Source organism: Aphelocoma coerulescens, chromosome 12 (genome assembly GCF_041296385.1).
Source record: "Aphelocoma coerulescens isolate FSJ_1873_10779 chromosome 12, UR_Acoe_1.0, whole genome shotgun sequence".
NCBI lineage: Eukaryota > Metazoa > Chordata > Aves > Passeriformes > Corvidae > Aphelocoma > Aphelocoma coerulescens.
The window spans coordinates 2,397,075-2,417,451 of record NC_091026.1 but is presented as its reverse complement, the minus strand read 5'-3'; the positions used below and the strand labels follow the sequence as shown (position 1 = coordinate 2,417,451).

Genomic DNA, 20,377 nt, shown 5'->3' with positions numbered 1-20,377 from the left:
GTCTCCATTCACAGGGATCATCCCAAGCCTCAGCAGTGCCACTCCCAGGCTGCTGAGGTTCCTTTAGCCCAGCTGGGCAGGTCAGTGGTCACTGTCCAGTGCCACCACTCAGTGAGGACACAGCCATGGTGCCCAGGTGCCCACACACAGCTGTGACCTGTTGTACCACTCTAGGTCACACCAGCACTGCCCAGCTCTCTGGCCTCGGGATAGATTTGTCTGCAAAGGTAATTTTCACAACCACTCCAGCCTGAAGTGGATCAGAACTGCATTCAGGAGAGGGCACTCCTGCCCTCTGCACAGAGCCCAGCTCAGTGCTGATGATGTCAGGTCTGCTTTCTGAAACTGAAACGATGGTTGGATTGAAATTATTAAAACTAATGGTCGTGTCTAGGGATGAGATTACAAACGCACAGCTGGGTTTGCCTCTAATTTAGCTCTCAGAAAAAGATGCCATTACAAATACTGGAGGGCTTAATGAAATGTGTGTCTGGGCTGGTTTCTCCAGGCCACGGTGCAGCCCCACTAGTGCAGGAGTACTGCTTGTGCCAGTTAGAAAAACCCTTTTACCATGCAGAAAATGGAGTTTGCTATAAGTTACTGGCCTGGAAGACAGCAGTGTTCCTGGCCTGCGCTGTGGAGCCCCCAAAACGTTGGTGCAGGGATGTTTTCTCCTTTTCCTGAAGGGAAAGCAGCTCCCCTCGGAGCGCAGCCTATGAGGCCTGTGGGGTGTGTTGTCCTTGGCCTCCCTCCCACACACCCTCACAACATGGATTTGGGCCTCTTTCCACGGGTTTTGGAGAGGGATGTGTTAAACCAATCCTCCTGGAAGTGTTCTCATGGAATCTCCCTCACGCCGAGCCCGGCCATGCCAGGCCTGCCGTGTTTTCAAACCCTTCAGGCCCTGCTGAGCCAACAGCAACTTTGTGTCTCGTTCCCTTTAGAGGCTCCTTTTTTTGCACTTTGGAGCCCCCTCTAATGCACTGAGTGTTGAAAGTTCTCTGCAGGTTCTTGCCTGGTTCACTGGGCTTTCTCAAACTCAGGTACTTACAACTACTTTTTTAAGGATTAACCATGTCCAGCGCCATTGGAATGCTGCTCACCCAGAACAGAGGACAAAATACAGCTGTGTTCTCCAGGCAGGGATTCCCGTTCTCTAGGTGACACTTGAAGAAGCTGGGGGACAAACAAAATGCCAGAAAACTGGTCTTTTCATGACCAGAAATGCAGGAGCAGCTGGTGTTTTCCACGCCAGTCCCTGTCCAGGTGAGCTCCTCAAGGCCCAGCACAGCTGCTGGGGCAGCCACAGCGTTTTTTATTCCTGTAAAGGGTTTGTTGACAAACTCTTGTAGGGAAACCCCCCCTGAACCCCAGACTGAGGCTGTGGCAGCCCCATCAGTGGGGTTATGGTCCTAAAAAAGGAAGGAAAGCAGGATGTGGCCAGAGGTTTGTTCCTGCCTCCAGCTCACGAAGCACAGACACCAATTCCTCTCCCACCAGGCCATACAGAGGCTTAGGAACACACCTGTGATTTAAGAGCACTTTATTGTTCTTTAAGGCTACTTTTAAGTACAAAAAAAAAAGATGGCCTGCCAAACCTTTTTTTTTTTTTTTTTCCAGGTGAAACAAGGCCACAAAAGAATGGTATATTACAGATTTACAAACACAGAGAGAATCTTTCAAACTGAACTGTAGATAACCTGGCTCTGTGAAGAAACTTCACCACGTCTCGTGATGGTGAGTTCAGTTAAGTGTCCTTCCACCTCCCCCCAACCCTTTGGCTTTCATGATATTGTTGTGTCCAATATCTGTTTTACTGGACATAGCACATTAAATCTTTATTGCCCTCAAATCCATTTACCTATCTCAGATAAGTAAATGTAACCTTGTAAAACAGCTATTATTGAAAATATTAGCTTTAAAAACATTATCTTATTTGTGTTTACAAAGAAATAGAGGAGTCACATTTTCCACAGAGTCCATCTACAGTATTAGTATTGACTGTTATACTGCTCAGTAGCCTGTAGCAATAACAAACAAGTGGCTATTAATGCTAATGCAGTGTCCTCATAGAATAACTGTGTTCCTGCACTTTTACTGTATTACAGACAAATCTACAACAACAAAAAAAAAAAGATCAACTTTTTTCTCCAAAAAAAAAAAAAAAAAGAATGATTACAATAAAGGAAAGGGAAAAATTAAATAGCTACATATCATTAACAAATTAATTGTTCCTCAAAAAATACCTACAAATTTCTCTGTACATTCTTTACGCACAGCGTAACGATGGTCTTAAAGTTACCTATATAAAAAAGTGTTCTTTTAACAATCTTCCTACAGAGAGTAGGGTACTGAATGCCAAAGCAAGGAAGCGTTGACTACCCAGTAAGATGGTAGTGAAATGTGTAAAACTGGGGGGGCTTAGGTGTTGGGTTGGTTTTTTTTGTGTTTTTTTTTTCATTTTTTTTAAAGAAAACTGAGCAGCCACCTTCTCACCAAGAGTAAGAGCCAATCTCCTGATCTCTTTCTACCCTGCACCTTTTCCAAATTAAATAGCTTAACTTTAAAAAAAAAACAACAACAAAAAGCATAAAATAAAAGCCACAATGGACCCAATACTGTAACGTAGTCCATAATACATCACGTGGAGTTCATCTTCCAACCAGTTCTCACTTCCTACACTGAGCCCATCCTTTCAGGAGACCCAGTATAAAACCAAGCCCTAGCTGCAACTGTCCTGGGAAGATGGAATGTACGGGGGAGAGTAGTTACACTTAACAAGGAGAAGAGAAGCTCTTAGCACTAGCACAGCTGTGGTTTTATGCCTGCCTCTACTGCCTAATTTCTAGTTAGTAGCTATTAATATAGCAAATGATAATAAATGCAGTAATACCTGTATAAAGTCCCTACTGGAGGAATGTATGCTGCGACTTGGCATAGGCTGATGGATAGGCTTAAAAAAAAAAACCAAAAAAATAAACAAACTGAAAGATCATCTTTCACAAACTGTAACAATCTGTTGTCCAGCCAAGATCCGTAAGGGTAGCAGTTCCTGCAGCTAGTTCAAGGTGGATTACACAGACTGGGGTTTGGGAAGCAGATCCCTGTGAAGCAGCAGTGCTGCACGAGGCCTGTCCTGAGCTGCCCGCGGTGCTGCTGCCACTAAAGTGAATAGCAAATACAAATATCATAGAGTACAACTGTACCAGCAGTAAGTATATCTAGGGTTGTTACTGACAAAAATAAACTAATTCTGAAGAGAAGCTAATAAGTATTATGATTCTTACTGTCTATACATTAATAGATACCAGCTATTTTTCATAAAACATGCATCGTTAAGCACTATGGAACCCTCCAACCTCAGCTCTAGTCTAACAAACTGCAGTGTTTAGGAAAAAATGCCCGTGTTCTGTAAATTATGCAGTCCAGTTGCAAGCACTAAGCACCTGAAATCTAAAGAGAGAAAGACCTATAACCTGTATGAGACTTCCCCTTCCAAAGCTGTTTTGCTCTAAGAAAAATCAAACTGATAGAAATGTCATCCTTAAACCCTTTTTTCAGCAGTTTGCCCTCAAAATATTAGCCTCTTCCAGAAAGTTGCTGTGCAACTTCAGTCCTCCTCCAATAGTGCAAATCATACATGACAGTTCTTTTCAAGTATATACATACAAAATTACTTCACAGAGGGAAAAAAAAAAGGCAATGTAAGCAAACCAGACAAATTCTAGTCTTGAGAAGCTAAGAAAAGCAAAAAAAAAGCACATGGGTCAACCAACTAAGTGTAATGGCTTTTGTGGATTAGCGTGCATTATCTTTTTAAGGGGCAGCAGATTTGCATCAGAGGTTTCTTTGGTAATTGAGGCAGGAAAAAAAGGATGCTACATCGTATGAATCTTTATGAAATAGTTCCTGCTATCGTCTTTAAGGGCACCCTTTTACAAAAAACAAGAAAGTGAGTACACAAAAACATGTGTCAAAAACTAACCTCCCCTCCCCCACCACTATTTAAGCACTGTTCCAAGCTCAGTCAAACCATGCAAATTCACCACGGGAAGGGTCCTGTCCTCAGGAGACCACGGAGGGCGAGTGATTGTGATTGACCATGTGGGAGGAAGGGGACGCCTGGCCCCGCCGCGACGCCGACTCGGGGCTGCCCGACACCCCGTCCTTGGCAGCCTTGATCTGCAGCCACGTGTCCCCCAGTGCTTTGGCAAAGTGGTCATCCACTGACCCTGTGATGGACACCGAGTTTGCCACCGGCTCAGGCTCCTTGTAGTTCTTGCCCAGGCTCCTGCGGAAGTGCTCCTCCACCACCGGGTCACAGGCAGTGGTGGCTGTGGGGACAGGAGGCAGAGGGGGAGTTAAAAGCCTGGCACTGAGTGCTGCACTCACAACCTGCACTTGATCCTGTTCTCTGTCACAGACTCTTGGAATAGCTTGGGTTGGAAGGACCTTAAAAAGCTCATCCCATTCATTCCAACCTCTCCCATGGGCAGGGACACCTCCCACTGTCCCAGGCTGCTCCCAGTCCCAATGTCCAGCCTGGCCTTGGGCACTTCCAGGGATCCAGGGGCCACCACAGCTCCTCTGGGCACCCTGTACCAGGGCCTCCCCACACCCTCACAGGGAGGAATTTCTTCCCAATATCCCCCCTAACCCTCCCTTCTGACAGTGGGAAACCATTCCCCTTGTCCCATCACTTCAGGCCCTTGTCCAAAGTCCCTCTCCAGCCCTCCTGGAGCCCTTTTAGGAACTGGAAGGGCCTTCTCCTCTCCAGGCTGAACACCACCCCCTCTCTCCTAGCCTGTCACCAGAGCAGAAGGGCTCCAACCCTCAAAGCATCTCCCTCTGTAGTATAATGCCCTGTCACTGCAAACCCCTGTCACTACAAGTCCCAGTCACGAAGATGGCCTTCCTTACACCCTTACAGACCTGGGAGTGAAAGCGCTGGGGAACAAGGTAGGGAGGAAGGAGTTAAAATGAAAGAAAAAAACTGGAGTTAAGTATTTTTGCTTTTCTGTGACCTGCAACAGGTGAGCATTTATATATAATTGTATTTCTCCCTTAGGCAACCAACATCTCCAGCTCCAATTCTATGGAAACCTTCTCCTAAAACAATCACATAGAACCTATATTTAGGCTTAAATGGAATTAATGATGTAAACAGTTGTTTAAAATCGGCTCCCAAGCCTGCTGATAGCAGTCAGGTGTGAGGAGACCTCATCCTAAATTGCAGCATGCCAAAAGCTGAGCTCAGGGTTTCATCTTACTCCACACACTTGTGCTGGGAGCAGTCAGAACTAAATGAATCATGGCCACTGCAGTAAGTGCTGTAAGACTATTACAAGAGCCTTAAAAGACAGGTTTTGTACAAGAACTGCAGTAATTCCTCAGACTGAACATAAGAGCACTACAGTTTTACAGTTTAGAACCCGTATTTGTATGTCTCGATGAGAATTATCTTTCCAAAAATCCTTGGAACTGTTGGGATCCATGGCACTGCCCCCGTGCTCCAGCAAGGCTTGATTGATCCTAAAATAAACATGAGTGTCATGCACAGATACCTCTTCACCTGCCAGGAGACAAATCTTTTTTGGAAACATCTACCCCCTGTTCCCATGCCCACTGGAGCAGCTCTCCTGGGACCAGTAGCACCAGTTTGTGAGAAAACTTGTAACATCTGAGATCCCCAATGATTGATTGCTCCAGGAGTCTAAGGGTCTCCTTCAGCTCCCAGTTCTAGTTATCAACAGCACACTGATCTTCATAAAAATTAAAAAAATACTACTCCTAATAAAAATACTTACAATTACCCTACTATGGACTTTAAGTTGCTGCCTGCATCATCCTGGTATTGTTCCATGGACACATCCTGGCTGCTGGAGCCACACTGCCCTAGGCTTTTGGCAATGCTGCAAGTTAAAGCTCTGCCTCAGCAGGTAAAGGACTTGCAAGGGAAGGGCTGAGCTTCCCCTGTGCTTTCTGTGCAGGGAGAGTGAACAGAAACAGCCCAGGTTTCCCAGCAAGTACTGCCTGACCAGATTTCATGAACAGTACTAATTGCACAGAAGGCAGAAAGCTAAAGCTCCCTGCTTGGGTTGCTGTAGCAACTGCCCTCCAAAGGTTTTTGTGTTCTCCATGCAGAGCAGGGTGGAGGGACAGGCTTTGGAAGGGTATTTGTGGCTGCAGGAAAGATTTCTGCGACTGCAGCTGAATCACAAGAGTCTCCTGGCTATTGAGAGAGCACGGAAACTACAGCTCCTAAAATAAGAGCGTGGGGGGATCTGCTGGCCCTGGCTGCTGTTTGTCAGCTGGGCTAAAATAAACATAATGACTTATTTGTCTGTGTGGGGTGCTTGGGGTTTTGTTTTTTTTAAAAGAAGCTTTTTAGAACAAGAAGAAAGAACACCTCTCTCCCCCTAATTCTGCATTGGTACTTTCTGCTGGAGGACACAAAGGGGTGTCCATTGTTTCACCTCCTTTTCTCCCTGGTAATATGGGCACAGTGGAGCCCATTCTGCAGTCCTGGAATCCCAGTGGGGCCAGTTTGGAGTGTGGCACTTACAGCTGGAGGGTCTCCTGTAGGCAGCCCCGGAGCAGGCGCTGTGGGCGATGGGGCAGTGGGACAGGTTGCAGTTCCGGTTGTTGGCAGAAGCACAGGTGATAACAGAGGGACGGTTCTGGAGGGGACACAAGTGTCACACTCAGGCCAGCAGTAGCAGCAATTAAACCCACTTCATATTAGCTCCCCAAATATTCAGCTGTTTCTTTGGTTAAAAATAAAAATCCACATGGCATTTCCATAGAGGTTCTTGTTACTTAAGTGAACTGAAAAAGGGCAGTGTGCAAGCAAGTCTTAAAAGTGATTTTACAGTGATTGTTGCCACTTCACAGCCCCAACAATTAAACCCATAAACTACCCAATTCATATTAACTTCCCAAATATCCAATATTCTTTTATCAAAATAAAAATCCACATTGCATTTCCACGGCAGTTCTTGCTATTTCAGTGAACAGAAAAAGGGCAGTGTGAAAGCAAATCTTAAAAGTGGTTTTACAAGTGACTGTGTCAATTTCACAGAGTTCCATATGCAGCACTAAATGCCAACACATTAAATGTTTGTTTCATTCTATGGCCACACATCTTTGTCAGGACTCAGAAGGGTTTTGCAGATTTTACAGGTATTTGTTGTCTTGGTGTTATAATTTTTATTCAGAAGTTGAGTTATCCTAGCCCTACCTCTGTATTCCACAGTGCATCCTAATCCCATAGGATGTACGATATGAAAAACTCTGAGCCAGCCTCGACCACAAGTCCTTTCCTGTTGTAAGTCACCTGCCTTTCCAGCACTACTTAATTAGCATCACTGCCATTCTCAGCACATGCAAATTCCCCAAAACGTCTATTCACAGCTACATTACAACATCAGAACTGCACCATCTATACTTCCTACAAAGTGTAAACATCAAATGCTCTTTTCATAGTTGTTTACTGTGGAAATGTTACACTGAAACAAAGCCATGGGTAAAGAAACTCCCCAGTTTCTCCAGGTGGCTGAAGGGAAATAACACAGGTATTGGAATAAATTTCATATATTTGATAATGCAGAGTCTATTATACTCAATGCAAATTAATTAGTAAGTGTTAAAAAGATTAACATGATGTAATTTAATTTAATTTCTTGGCCATTTTACACAATTTTACCCACAAAAAAATCACCTACCCCCATACAAGGTCAGTGAGGAAGGAGGGAATTTTCCTTCTTTGGTGGTACTTTAGGCAGAGTAAGAGCAAGACCAGTAAAGTAAAAGAGCTGAGCTTTCTGGGGAGGTTGAACACTATTTTTGCCAGGACACAACAGCAATGAGGTTATTTACATCTTACTGCACTGGCAGCAAAGTAAAAAAAACAGTAAATAAAGAAAAAATAATGATTTCATTTTTCTGTAGGCAGTTCACATGTGGGAGTATTTATTTTCTATAGGGGCCAGGATTTTGTGCCTCTCTGAAGTGGTGTATTTTATATTTTAATCTCGTCAGAAGAGTATTTTGGACATGCAAGAGGAGGGAAGTAGAGCGAGACAGGTAATGATGCCTCAGAAATGCACGTGCCAACACCTCAAAGACCCAAGGGACAGGATAAGGCACCTTGCAGAATCCTCTGCTATGGTTGTGTGTGTACAGAATACAGAAGCTTACACAAAAATGTTGAGATAAACTGAGAATTCAGTAACAATCACTAACTACAGCAGCTGAATACCCCTGTCCTGCTGCAAATAGGGCATTTTTCTCCCACCTGTTCATTAGATACAGAGTAAGATGAAATCTCATTCAACCTGTTAAGGTTAAAAAAAACCAACCCCAAAACAATGAATCATCAAACGAGGATTTCTTTTTTTCAGTACACTTTTTGTTACGTATGATTCCTACTCTGTGCTCTTAGCAAGGCCTGGCCTCAGCATCCTATTTTCCCAGGAAAACTGATTGTAATCTAGTTCAGAATGTCAAAGAGAGGGGTCCAGGGAAGGAAGAGCTTGGGTACATGGGCCAGTTTAATTTCTCAGCTGCAGCTCATCACAGCTCAACTCTCTTGCTTTGTCTCTCCACTTGTAAGAGGGATAAAAGTGAGGCTGACACATAAGAAAGCTGTTCTTGCCTAACCTGCATAGAGATGGCTCAGCTTCAGCACTTCTGCAGCAAAACAAACACCATGTGCGAGATGGCAAACCAAAGAACAACCAACCAACACAAAAACCTTAACAACCACTTCAGCATATGGAAATAAGGCATAAATTAATCAAAAATAATGACTTGGCTTTAGGAGAAGTGAATTAGTGATGCAACATTGCTCTGAACAACGCAGCAAATGCTTTTGGCTGGCTAAAACTAAGATCATTCTGTGTCAAATATTCCCTTATGTGTTGTACCCCTTCTTCAGGGTGGGGAGAACTGGGACAGAGGGGAGGGGACACACAGGGATCACCAGGAGAGGCACAGGTGAGGTGCTGGGGCCTCCCTGAACCACACTCTGAATTCCCAGTTCAAACACATGTACTCCCAAATAAAACCCAGGCATTCCCAGGCTTGGGAATGTCACAACGAATGTCACAACGAGCTTTGACACTCAGTGTGCATTTTTAAACCACATCCTGCCTGAGGAGCAGCTTCTCCTCCCAGGCTGTGGTTGCAGCTGGGAGCCCTCCCCGTGCCCCAGCCGGGACAATCCCGTACCTGCTGCCGCTCAACGCTGCTCAGGCTGGGGGAGATGCCGACTGTCCTGGCTGCATCCATGCTGTTTTTGGTCAGTGCTAGGGGCTGCTCCATGCTCAGGCTCGGGATGGAGGCGTACATGTGGTTGGCATGGAGGCTCATGGTGGGGGCAGCCGCCCGCTCGATGGGGCTGCGGCTCCGCTCCCGGTGCTCCTTCCGGTAATCCCCGTTGGCAGTCTTGGTTCTGGCAGGGGACAAAACAGGGAAGAGGCCTTAGTGTTGTTCCAGGCTGTCCTGAGACGTGCAATGTTCCGTCAGGAACACGAGGAAGTGCACTTTGCTAGGCGGAATCCCTCAGTGGGACATCCCAAAGAGAAGCCAAGCCCCCATATCTGCCAGCTCTGCCAACCACATCTCTCTTCAGCCCAGAATTTCTTCAGATACTCATCTAGATGCACCAAGAAACAACTTTTTTTTAAGACCAGACCCCTCCTCGTTTACCATACTATTAATCCCATTCCATCTAACACTGCAATATTCCCTAAGCATTGCTGAAGCCCAAGGGAAGTTTATTTTACTGAAAAGACATGGCTGATATCAGCATAAACGCAGGGAGCCAAGGCAGGAAGCAAAATTTTCAGAGGAGAAAATGAAGGAAAAGCAAACTACACTGCATTTATCTCAGAATCACTTAATTACAACTGCTCTTTCAAAGGAGTAATTTCCAGCTACTCCTGAACAGTAAATCCCTATAGATGTGCTCACATAATGAGCCCTGCAATGAGAAGAAAGCTGGGTTTGTATCTTTGTATGAGGGACTTCAGTTTCCATACAGCAACAGAATTGTCATTAAAGGCAAGCCAGTGACTCAAGGGAAGAGCACTTCCCTCCTCTCCAGGTGAACGTGAGCATCCCCAGCAGCCTGGAGTCACCAGTGGTGGAAGAGCTCACACAGTGACTGCACTGACTGGGCCTCAGTGGGGAACTGCACACTCCAGCTGCACAGGAAAGCACCAGAAGGGACCACTGGCTCTATGGAAAATAAAAATAACAGCCTGTCTTTGGACCATTCCTGAATATCAGTGAAATGCCCTCTGTGTCCTGTCTGCGTGTGAAATTCAAGGTGGTTTTTCCCCCGCTTTTTAAAGCCTATCATAGCAAATTAATATGCAGGAAAAATCTTTAAAAATGCTCTGACGAAAGGCAGAGACAGAAAAGGAATTGATATTCAATGCTGAAGTTACAAGTTCAAACAGTCTATTTCAATGAGAAAATCTCTCCAAAAGCAAGGCTGAGGGAAAAAAGTCCTGCCAATAGAGGGAAATAAGGAGCCCCTAAAACACCCACACGGGGTGTGGGGATGTCCCTTGGTGATCCTGCCCAGCCCTAAATCCTTTAACCTCAACAACATCCCATGGTCATGGATTCCAGGCTTTAAGCTAAGTACTTTTAAAAGTACCTTTTCTTCACAGACTCTTTTTGTTTCTTTTTAACCTAAAATCCAATGGCTTGGACTGCTCTTGCCCTGACTCTTGAATTAGGAGACAAAACCATTGCTCCCCTCTCATCATCTTCCTGCCACTTCCAAGTTCATCTCTTTAACAAGCTTTTATTCCAGTGATGCTTTTTTCAAATAACAGCTGTTCCTGTACCTTTGTCACCTTTGTGGTGACACCACACCTGTCAGGTAAGAGCTAGAAGTGACCTCCTTTCTGGACATGGGGGTCCAGATCTCTGCTGCATTCAGGAACAGCACCTTGGCTGAACTACTCACAATTCTTCTGTGCTATTCCTCAGCTTGCTCAAGAATCACCTGGTTGTAGAGGAAATTATTGCTCCTGAATCAAATCTCAGCTCATTTTTCGTGGTAGATGCTGGGTTAACACGATGCCAGGCAACCAGTGACTTGGGAACCTCAGGACACAGGGACTCTGTGCCAAATTCCCCTGGCAGGCTGGGGAGGGCAGAGCCAACAGCATAACAATACAATTGTAACCCTTTGCATGCCCTGCTCTGCCCCCCATCTAAGGCTTGGCCCTCTTCACTAATTACAAATGAGTAGCTGCAGATTAGCAGAATCCACCGGAAAATCCAACCTTGAAGGTTTCACAGCTGGTCCTGAGTGCTGCCTGTTCCCCGAGCCTATTTTCCAGGCTGGATTTGAACAGCAGCTCACAATTCCCCAGGAATCACTGTCCCAGCACTGTCCCAGCTCAGTTCCAGGAGAATTCAATGGCAGGAGCAGCCTCAGCAGCAAAGTTTGGAATTGCAGCGCTCTGAGCTAATGACTGAGGCAAAGTGAGTTAATGGCAGCACAACAGGCTCTATATTTAACATACAGTAGCTCCTCTTGGATTACAGCATGGAAACAGCTCCTGGACACAGGGATGATCCCACCCCAGCCCTGAGCAAGCAGGCAGGGAGCTCACACACAGCCTGGACAAAGGGATCCTGGGAATATCCTGGGATATCTTGGGAAACAGCAGCACCAAAACCCAGGGCTAAAATCACTGTTCAGCGAATGCTCCTTCTTGGTGCTGCATGCAGAACCTTTGGTGGCTGCAAGCCAAATTCTCACTTTTCAACTAAATATTAGCTGGACCACCACAATCAAAATTACAATTTGGAAGCTGCAAAACCACCTACAGCTCCAGGAGATTCCTACTTTTCACTGTCTCAAAGAAAAAAATAATCTCTGCTCAAAATTATTCTATTTTGTTTTAGTAAGCACAAGCTGATTTTCAAAGGAAAAGTTTTGTTTACTCCCCAAAAAATGCTTATGAAATGAAACAAAACATGCATCTACAACAGTGGTTTGGGGTTTTTTGTCTCAGAACTCCCTTTTCAACAACTTAGTGTTGCATTTACTGGGGGGGTGGGGCTGTCAAGTGACCACTGATGAACAAACTTACTGAAATTCCCAAGCAAAATAAATTTTCCATTTTACACAACAGTGCTTATTTCACTCATCCTCACTTTAAATGAAGAGTCACAGCCCTAAATATTGTTGAACTGGTAGTTTTTCTGCCAAAAAAAACACCACCACCACCAACATAAACAAATAAAAACCCAATCCTAACAAAAATCATTAACACAGAAAAACCCAACAAAAATCTTCCCTAAAGACTTTTGGAAGAAGGGACCAAAAAACTGGGCAGTGGGATCAACTTGTCTCCAGGAACAAGCACAGCAGGCAGACCTTCCCTCAAGACACCTAAAATTATTGAGTTATCTCAGCAATCTCAGCAGACCACACCCCAGGCCTTTCTGTAGGCAAATAATTCCCTCTTCCTAAATTAGAACTACTCTTCCGGGCAGGGGACTACTTACAATCCACTCCCTAAAAATCCTCTCCTCAATTCATCCACCTTCAACTCATACAGTCTCTGGAAAAAATGAAAAACACCTGAAGTTTCTACTTCCACGTCAGATATTATTTCTTCTGAACCCAGCTGGAAATGTCCCAGCACAGTGTAGGACAGCACCACGAAAGCTCTGCCCTCGTGAAAATACAGCAGCACTTGTGAGTCCCTCCTATTCACACATAAATAGCAAATCCTACAGATACCTGACTCCTCTTGTCAGACAATTGTAAGATTATTTATAGGGCATTCATCAATTTCACATTATTAAGTAATTTAGTTTAGAACATCACTTAAAAACTAATTTTCTATGGAACATTTGTCGTTGTTGTTATAATTAGTAGTCATTCTTGTTTTGCTGTTAGACACTGTCTGAAGGGGCAATCAAAACTGCCTGTATGTGAAGATAATCATATTTCACTGAAGTCCACGAGCTCAAACATTCCACACACTCTAGACAAGTTCAGAGATGCATCTCTCAAGACAAATATAAGGACCCAAAATCACACAGAAAGATTTCTGACCAAGCATGAAAAAGAACTTTAAAATATATACTACAAACAAATCCAGCTGTCCAAACAGCTTTGCCATCCCTGGACTCCACTTTGTCTCAGCAATCAGCAGATTTCACCAACCCCGAGTCCATGAGCAGTGGGGGAGATGCCAGTGTAATTCCAGTGCTTGAAATCCAGCAATTCCCGTGGGCGAGCCCAGAGCAGACCCAGGCACTGGGAGGCATGCCCACCACCCTCCCTCCCTGCCAACACAGGCATCCCAGCTACTTCCAGGTGTGTTTTAGCAAAATTAGACACGATCCCAGCCTCCAGTGAATTTCTCCAATCCTTAAAAAGCAGCCATGGTTTTCCTGCTGCTCCCCAGTGAATCAGAGCCCGTATCCAGCGCTTACCAAGCATCATGTGCTGGGGTGGCTGTCACCAAACCCACGCACATCCCAGCATCCCAGCCCTGCTCAGAGCAGCTCCCAGGTATCCAAAGCCCTCTGTTCCCAGCGTTTTGTGCTGCAGAACCTTCACCCGAGGCTGTTCTGCTCGCTGGCACCGCGAGGGGGGAATTCACACCCGTCCCACAGCAACAGGCGGCCTCTGCCAGCTGCTGCAGGAAAAGGGAAAAAAGAGGCCCAGCAAAGGGGACAGCTCTGCCTGCACTCACTTCCAGCCTGCAGAGCCTTCAGGAACTCTTGCCAAAAGCATTACTGTACCTCCAAGGGAAGAAATCACAGACGGTTCACACTCCCTTCCGCAGAACCGGAGCTCTGGCTTGAAATGGTTGTCCACACAAAGAACAAGCACCCCCTTTTCTTCACACAAACACAATGCAGAGCATTGCTTAAGAGCAAACTTTCATTTCTGCAACCTAATTCCAATATGATTTGAGTATTTTCAGCATCTTTATAATATTTGGTTTCCAACATCTTATACTGTCTTTATTCACTAAGTCTGAAAGAAGGCAGCTGCTCTTGTTAAAGGCTACTTAAGGATTTGTAACCCACTGATACAGAATATCTGCTCCACATGATGAGTATCATCTCCTGCAAAAGGATCTACTTGCACACATTAACTCTGTTACTGTGAGGTGGGAAAACTAGAATTTAAAGTGGTATTTCAAAATACAATTATGTATTTCCAGAGGGAAAAATCCTAAGAGTTCCTTACTTAGAATTTTTTAAGCAATACAAATTCACTAAAAAAACAAACAAACAAAAACCCTAACAAAACCTGAAAGTAGCAGCAATTTGCTCTGTTGGCCGATTATCTGAAGTATTCATAACATGATAAAATACTCCAAGCAGCCCAATGCCCTCCTGAATGACTGTCATCTGCGTACATAACCCCTTCCCATCCCACTTCATCAGCTTTGTGCTTCCCAGTTCCTTTGAGTAGCCTTTTCCTTTTCTGGCTCAGTACTCCATCTCAAAAAGCCTGCTTGCAGAGATCCTTGTTTTTGCAGGAATCACTCCTGCCACAGAACCTGGGCACCAGATATGCTTTCCTGAGAAAGATAACGAATACCCACCCTCAAAGGAAAGACCTTTAAGTCTAAACCATTGAAAAAACACTAAAAAGAATCAGGATAATCTCACATATAAACAAACACAAGCCAGACTTTCTGTATTTATCCTCACCAAAACAGGATTTTCAGAGCTAAACCTTGGACCAGATAGTTACTTGCAAATGGAATCAAGCAGGAGAAGAGATTTCACAGTAAAAGAAATCAATAAGCTGTGAAATGCATAAAGGAGTGTCCCATTACAGCCTGCACCAAGCACAAACATTCAGATACAGATGGATTTCCCTTCCTGAAGCAGTAATATTCACAAGTATGAAAGAATGCAAGAGAACCGCATGATGTAAGACCTCAGTCCAGAGCCAAACCAACAGAACTGCAATCTAAATCTAATGTACAGTAAAATCAATTAACACAATCTCAGATCCTACTCATTTTTCTCACAGGATTCTTTTTTAATGTTTGGCCATCTTTGCTCCAACACTCACAGGATTGTTTTAAAAGACAGCACTGGTTGCTTTGTAACAGCAAAACTCAGGGATTTATTAAATTAAAAGTTCTGTCACTGCTGGAACACGTGTGCAGATACAATGCAGAAACAATGACAAAGTTACCTCGCTGCAATAGGTGCACACTGCAGGTTACCTGCAATTCAACTTTTTTTAAAAAGGGGGAATAAATGACTCACTAATCTCTCTGCTCTGCACTGCTGCTGCTTTGCTCAGCTCCAAACATATTCCAACTCCAAACCTACTCCAACCCGTATGTTTAGGTGTTCTTTTGCCTGGCACACCTGATGGCTCATTCTAAATTTTCATCATTTTTTGAAGAGCCTTTATGTGAGGCCATTCCTGAGACATAAACAACAAAATTTTAACTTATAATAAATATACAGGAAAATTCTGAAATGGTAACTGATGTCATTAATTTTGCTGAGGTAGTTTTAATACAAATTAGCCTGTTAAGAACATTTAAAAGATCATGAATGGCTCAAAAACTGGAGCTAGAACAAGAGAAAGCTCCAGCATTTCAGTGTTACCACAACAGGAAGTATCTAGGTATAAATGAATATTGCAGTAATCATAAAAAGTTTCCTAAAATGCACAGTCATTTCTGGAGAATAAACACAACCCCTTTTCACATCTTTGAAGTTTTGTTTAACTCCTACCAGGTGGGAACCAGCAGCTGAGCTCCCACCAGATCCAACTTAACTTTTCAAGAATTGAGGGCAAAAAGTTGTCAGGCTCCCAGCAATCCCATCAGTCCAAGAGGAGAAACTTTTTGATGCTCTAAGCTGCAACAGGGCATCTCTGGCTTCCTTGTCCCAACTCCTGCCTAGGTACAGAGTAGTTCTTGGAAAGGAGACAGGACAAGGAACCAACCCTGTGAGATTTATCCGATTCAGCCACCTCTCCATAACTCCCTCTTCAAAGAACAACAGTGGCTCCAGCTGCTTCTGGAAAATCCTGCAGCACACACCAGAAAAATGCTTAATGGAAGAACTATTTCTGCCAGCTGTGAAGAGCAAGTGACAGAAGACCTGAGTGTTTGGGGAGCTGAGAAAAGCCCTGCAGAGGATGTGGTCTGTCTCTGGGAGATGCCGCTACTGCACTTTGGAGAGCATTTTTTTGGATGCCAGTTTCAGCAAAACTGCAAAACTCAGACATATCAAAGTGTGCCATAAACTCCATCCTACAGCTTACAGTGCAGCCCAGAACGAAGGTGTCCTTTCTAGCTCAAAAGTAAACTCTGCAGAAGCCACCACAGTTGCCTGGGTGGTTTGAGGTACCTAGGGCAGTCAAACAAAGCTGGAGAAGCAGAGGGAGCCTGTCCATGCTCACACCTGGGGAGCAAAGCAGGATACTGCAGGCACTGGGATGAACAGGATGGGATCTAGAACAGCAAATCACTGCTGGAAGGGAAACTAAAACTATCCCTGCACAAGTCTGAGCTTCTTCAAGTGCTTAAGGCACTTTGGATACTTGGAGGGGAGAACTTCCAGGAGAGCAAATGATAAAAACATGAGGTAAAAGAGACACTCCAAATTTCTAACAAGCAGGAAGGAAAACCTGAGTGTAGGGAAAGAGCAAGGAGGCTTCCATGGAAACAGCTCCAAGGTCAGAGGGGTCAGAGGGACAGATTCTGTGAAGGGATTCATTTGTACCCACTGCAGTGCCCATCCAAATGCCTCTGGCACACATTTCCTCCTGCATTCTACCCATCCATCAGAGGGGTCATGTGCAGCTTTTGTAATTCCTTTTGAAGTCAAACTTGGCATGTGCAATGAGCCTTTTATATCCAGTCACTGGAAAATACCGTAAAAACTATTTATGATCACCCAGAGAACACCAGTGTCAGGGGAAAGGCTACACATCAAATGCAGCAGTGGGTCATGTCCCAGGGCACCAGGATCAGCCACGTGCACTCAGCACTGCCAGGGCACTTCAGTCTGTCCTGCAGGCTCTGGGAAAACTCACTGGTGTCAAACTCAATGGTGAAACCTGGCAGGACTGTTAAAGGAAATAAAAAATGCCAGTTATGTTCTCTTAGAGGATTCACTAGGTTGTTCCTTACAATATTTTCTACTTTTTTTTATTTGGGGAAAAAATACTTTTGATCATCACTCAATGCCTGTCATGGAACTGTTTCTGTAGAAGTGGATACCAGCTTAAATCAATCCATGAACCCCAAATTCTCACAAGTCTGTGGGATTTTACTTAGTTCCACCACATAAAAGACCGCATCAGGTTGAATTTTACAGCAGAGGAGCAGATTAATAATTTTCTTCAAATAGATGATAGGGGGAGTAAAACACATCAACAACATGAGCATGGCCAGTTTATTTGGTAAGAACTTTTAACAACTCAAGCCGGCCTCTGAAAATAAGGTCACAGTGCTGGAATTAACTGTGCCAAATTGTCAGGAGAAAATGGGACTACACAGCCTTCCCTGCCAGCTTCAGTGGGTCCAGTGAGAAAGAGGGAAAAGGGCCTGGGATCCTTAAAGCTTACAAATTATGGTCTCTATCCATCAGATACACACTGTAGCATTAGCTGATGTGAAGCAGGAAAAGCTGAGAAACTACAATAATTCACTTCCAGACATTTCAAAAAGTCTCACAAAACCCCAGGCTCTTTAGGCCTTTAGACCAAGTGTTTAAACAACTGGTTTTAAGAAATCAGACTTTTTTCACAGGCTGTTTTAAAGAAGGGAAAAACATTTCATTAAAAGTTTATTGATACTGTTTGTAATTGCTAATAAAATCTGAATTACTGAAAACTCTAGAAGCACTATAAATACAGTAACAGCTTCACTCTATATTATACAGCTATTCAGACCAATACAGTAAAATATTTCCTTGAAAAGCTGGTAACCAAATGGTCCCCAGCAGCAGCAGCTGAGTGTTTAGAGGGCATTTCTGCAGCTCAGGCACCCCCCAACTCTGCAATCAACAGTCTCCTCTCACAGCAGCTTCTGGCTTAAGGGAGACTTAATTAAAAAAGCAAATCACAAGCAAAAGTGTTTGGGGATTACACTGCCTTTTAAAGGTATTGGTTTGTGAATTGTGACAGTTACCGATTAAAAACGTGACAAAGGTTTATGAAGCATCATTTGGGCAGAACATCAATCATGTCAGCAGTGTCACTCACTCCACACAGCTCCCTGGGACCCACCCACATGGGATCCACCCACACCTAGTAACACCACAGTGGTGGGTTCAATCCGTGTATGGGCCTTTCACTAAAGAGCTGGACTTGATCATTGTGGGTCCTTTTCAACTTGGAATATTCTGTGACCCACCCACACTGGGACTCATCCACACAGGGTCCATCCACAGTGGGACCAATCCACCTGGGGATTCATCCACACCAGGATCCACCCACACAGGATCCAGTCATCACACAGGGATCCACCCACACTGGGATCCATCTCCGCAGCATTCCCTCTGGGGAAGGCAATCCCATCACTGGGATCAAACCCTCCAGACCCCAATGGCAGCAAAGCCCTTTTTTTCCCCTCCTCTTTCTTTGGGGATAACCAACCCAGCCCCAGCCCTGCACAGCCCAGACTCAGGGCATCCCACAACCCCCAGCCCAGCACCGCTGCCCTGTCCCTCAAGGATTCCCTGGGATCCCTCAGCTTCTTCCCCTAGATCACTATTTGGGAATTCCATCAGTCTGCCAGCACCTGGCAATGCTGCAGCAAGGAGTTAAACCTGCCAGACTGCGCCTGCCATCCCACAACACCAGCACCACCAGCCTGGGGAACAAAACTACTGATCCAACCAGAAATTAATGTAGGGTTTTATTCCAAACCTTACCCTCACACAGTCATTGTCTATAGCAACCGTGTCCATAACAGTCTCATTCTCAAGAGCACAACTTTCTAGTAAAAGGCACATCTGTCAAACTGCAGGAAACATCTGGGAAAATGGTTAAATAGAAAGAAGTGAGATTAAACCTTTGTTTCCATGGGGTGGGATATACATCCAGAGTATGTTTGCAAAGGTTACTGGTTCTTTTCTTGCCTCTTGCTGAGATCTCAGGCTTTTGGATTGGTGCTAAATTTCACCCCATGTTGATATAGGATAATTCACACAATGTAAAATTTTGCTTTTACCCTGGGGTAAAAATCCAACACCAGGGCTCGAGGGATTCCCCATTCATTTAAGAGTTGGACTCAATGATCCTTGTGGTCCTTTCCAGCTCAGAATATTCTGTGATTCTGTGGTTCCCATTCCATCCCTGAGTGCACAGGACCCCCGATGCCTCCCCCAAGTGGGTGATCAAACCCCTCTGTGCAACACTTACACAGCTTTTCCTCTCAAGAGGCAGCTTGGAGCCTTGCCCCATCATGGAAGGGTCATGCTCCTCCACAAAAGATGGAAAATGAAAGTGGAAAACATGGTATCAAAGCAGAAATCTGGAGCTGGCTAACAAACCCCTTCTGTCTGCAAGTGGAGCAGACACCTGAGCTAACATTGCCTGGTTTTTCAAGTACCTCAACACATACCCAAATTTTGACAGATAGGTCTTTTTGTGAAGTACTGATAAGCTATCAATCAAATTGCTTTTAGCCCTGAAACTGTTCCTAACAAACCTTTCACATGTGCTTCAACTGAAAGGGACTGGAGTGCTTTCTGAAATTCCCCCTTGGCTAAGAACTGCAAAACTCTGTGTTAAATATTAACTCAGATATGGTGGCTCTTTCAAGTCTGGCTCTGAAGGTTCAATTTAATGTACATTTCCTGAAAACAATTTAAGAATAATTTTGTGCAGTGTGTGATCTCCATTAATAAATAAGAAAATATGTCTGATGCACTCCATCATTCAAGCAATGCATACAAGAAAAGAAAAAAAAATAAATTAGGAAAAGCAGTTTGAAACCTGCTCTGTGACCCTTTATCCACTTAATCAACAAGAGCCACATTGCCTCAGTTCCACTGAGGAGTTCAGCTCCAACAGGACTGCTTTGAGAGTCTCAGGTGAACCCTAAAATCCTTCAAGGGCACATCTGTGCCAAGGACTGGGTGAAAACGCTTCACTCAGTGGATGAGAGACACTTTGGGTGTTCTGAACTGTGTGCTGGGGTTTTTTCCCCATCTCCAATTTGTTACAATAAAATGACAGTGAAAACATATTTCTCAACACCACATGAAGTCTGGAACCCAAAGAGCAGCAGTTGCAGCACAGAGCTTCTCTGACAACTCCCACGCTACCTCTGAGAGCCAGTTCTGCATCTTTTCAAGCCCTGCTGGAGCCAGGTTCCTCCACAACTGG

The 20,377-nt window shown here is 44.5% G+C and overlaps 1 protein-coding gene across 4 annotated transcripts in view; it reads right to left on the bottom strand.

Moving 5' to 3' along the window:
• Positions 1-1,528: 1,528 nt before the first annotated feature.
• VGLL4 (vestigial like family member 4) overlaps positions 1,529-20,377 on the bottom strand; it is a 73,799-nt gene continuing 54,950 nt past the window's right edge. For all 4 annotated transcript variants that reach the window (XM_069028435.1, XM_069028437.1, XM_069028436.1 and 1 more), the window contains 3 exons: positions 9,232-9,454; positions 6,566-6,680; positions 1,529-4,334 (listed from right to left, as the gene is read on the bottom strand). In XM_069028435.1, the coding sequence (XP_068884536.1) occupies positions 4,066-4,334; positions 6,566-6,680; positions 9,232-9,454 (607 nt within the window). In that variant the 3' untranslated portion in view covers positions 1,529-4,065. The remainder of the gene's footprint in view (positions 4,335-6,565; positions 6,681-9,231; positions 9,455-20,377) is intronic.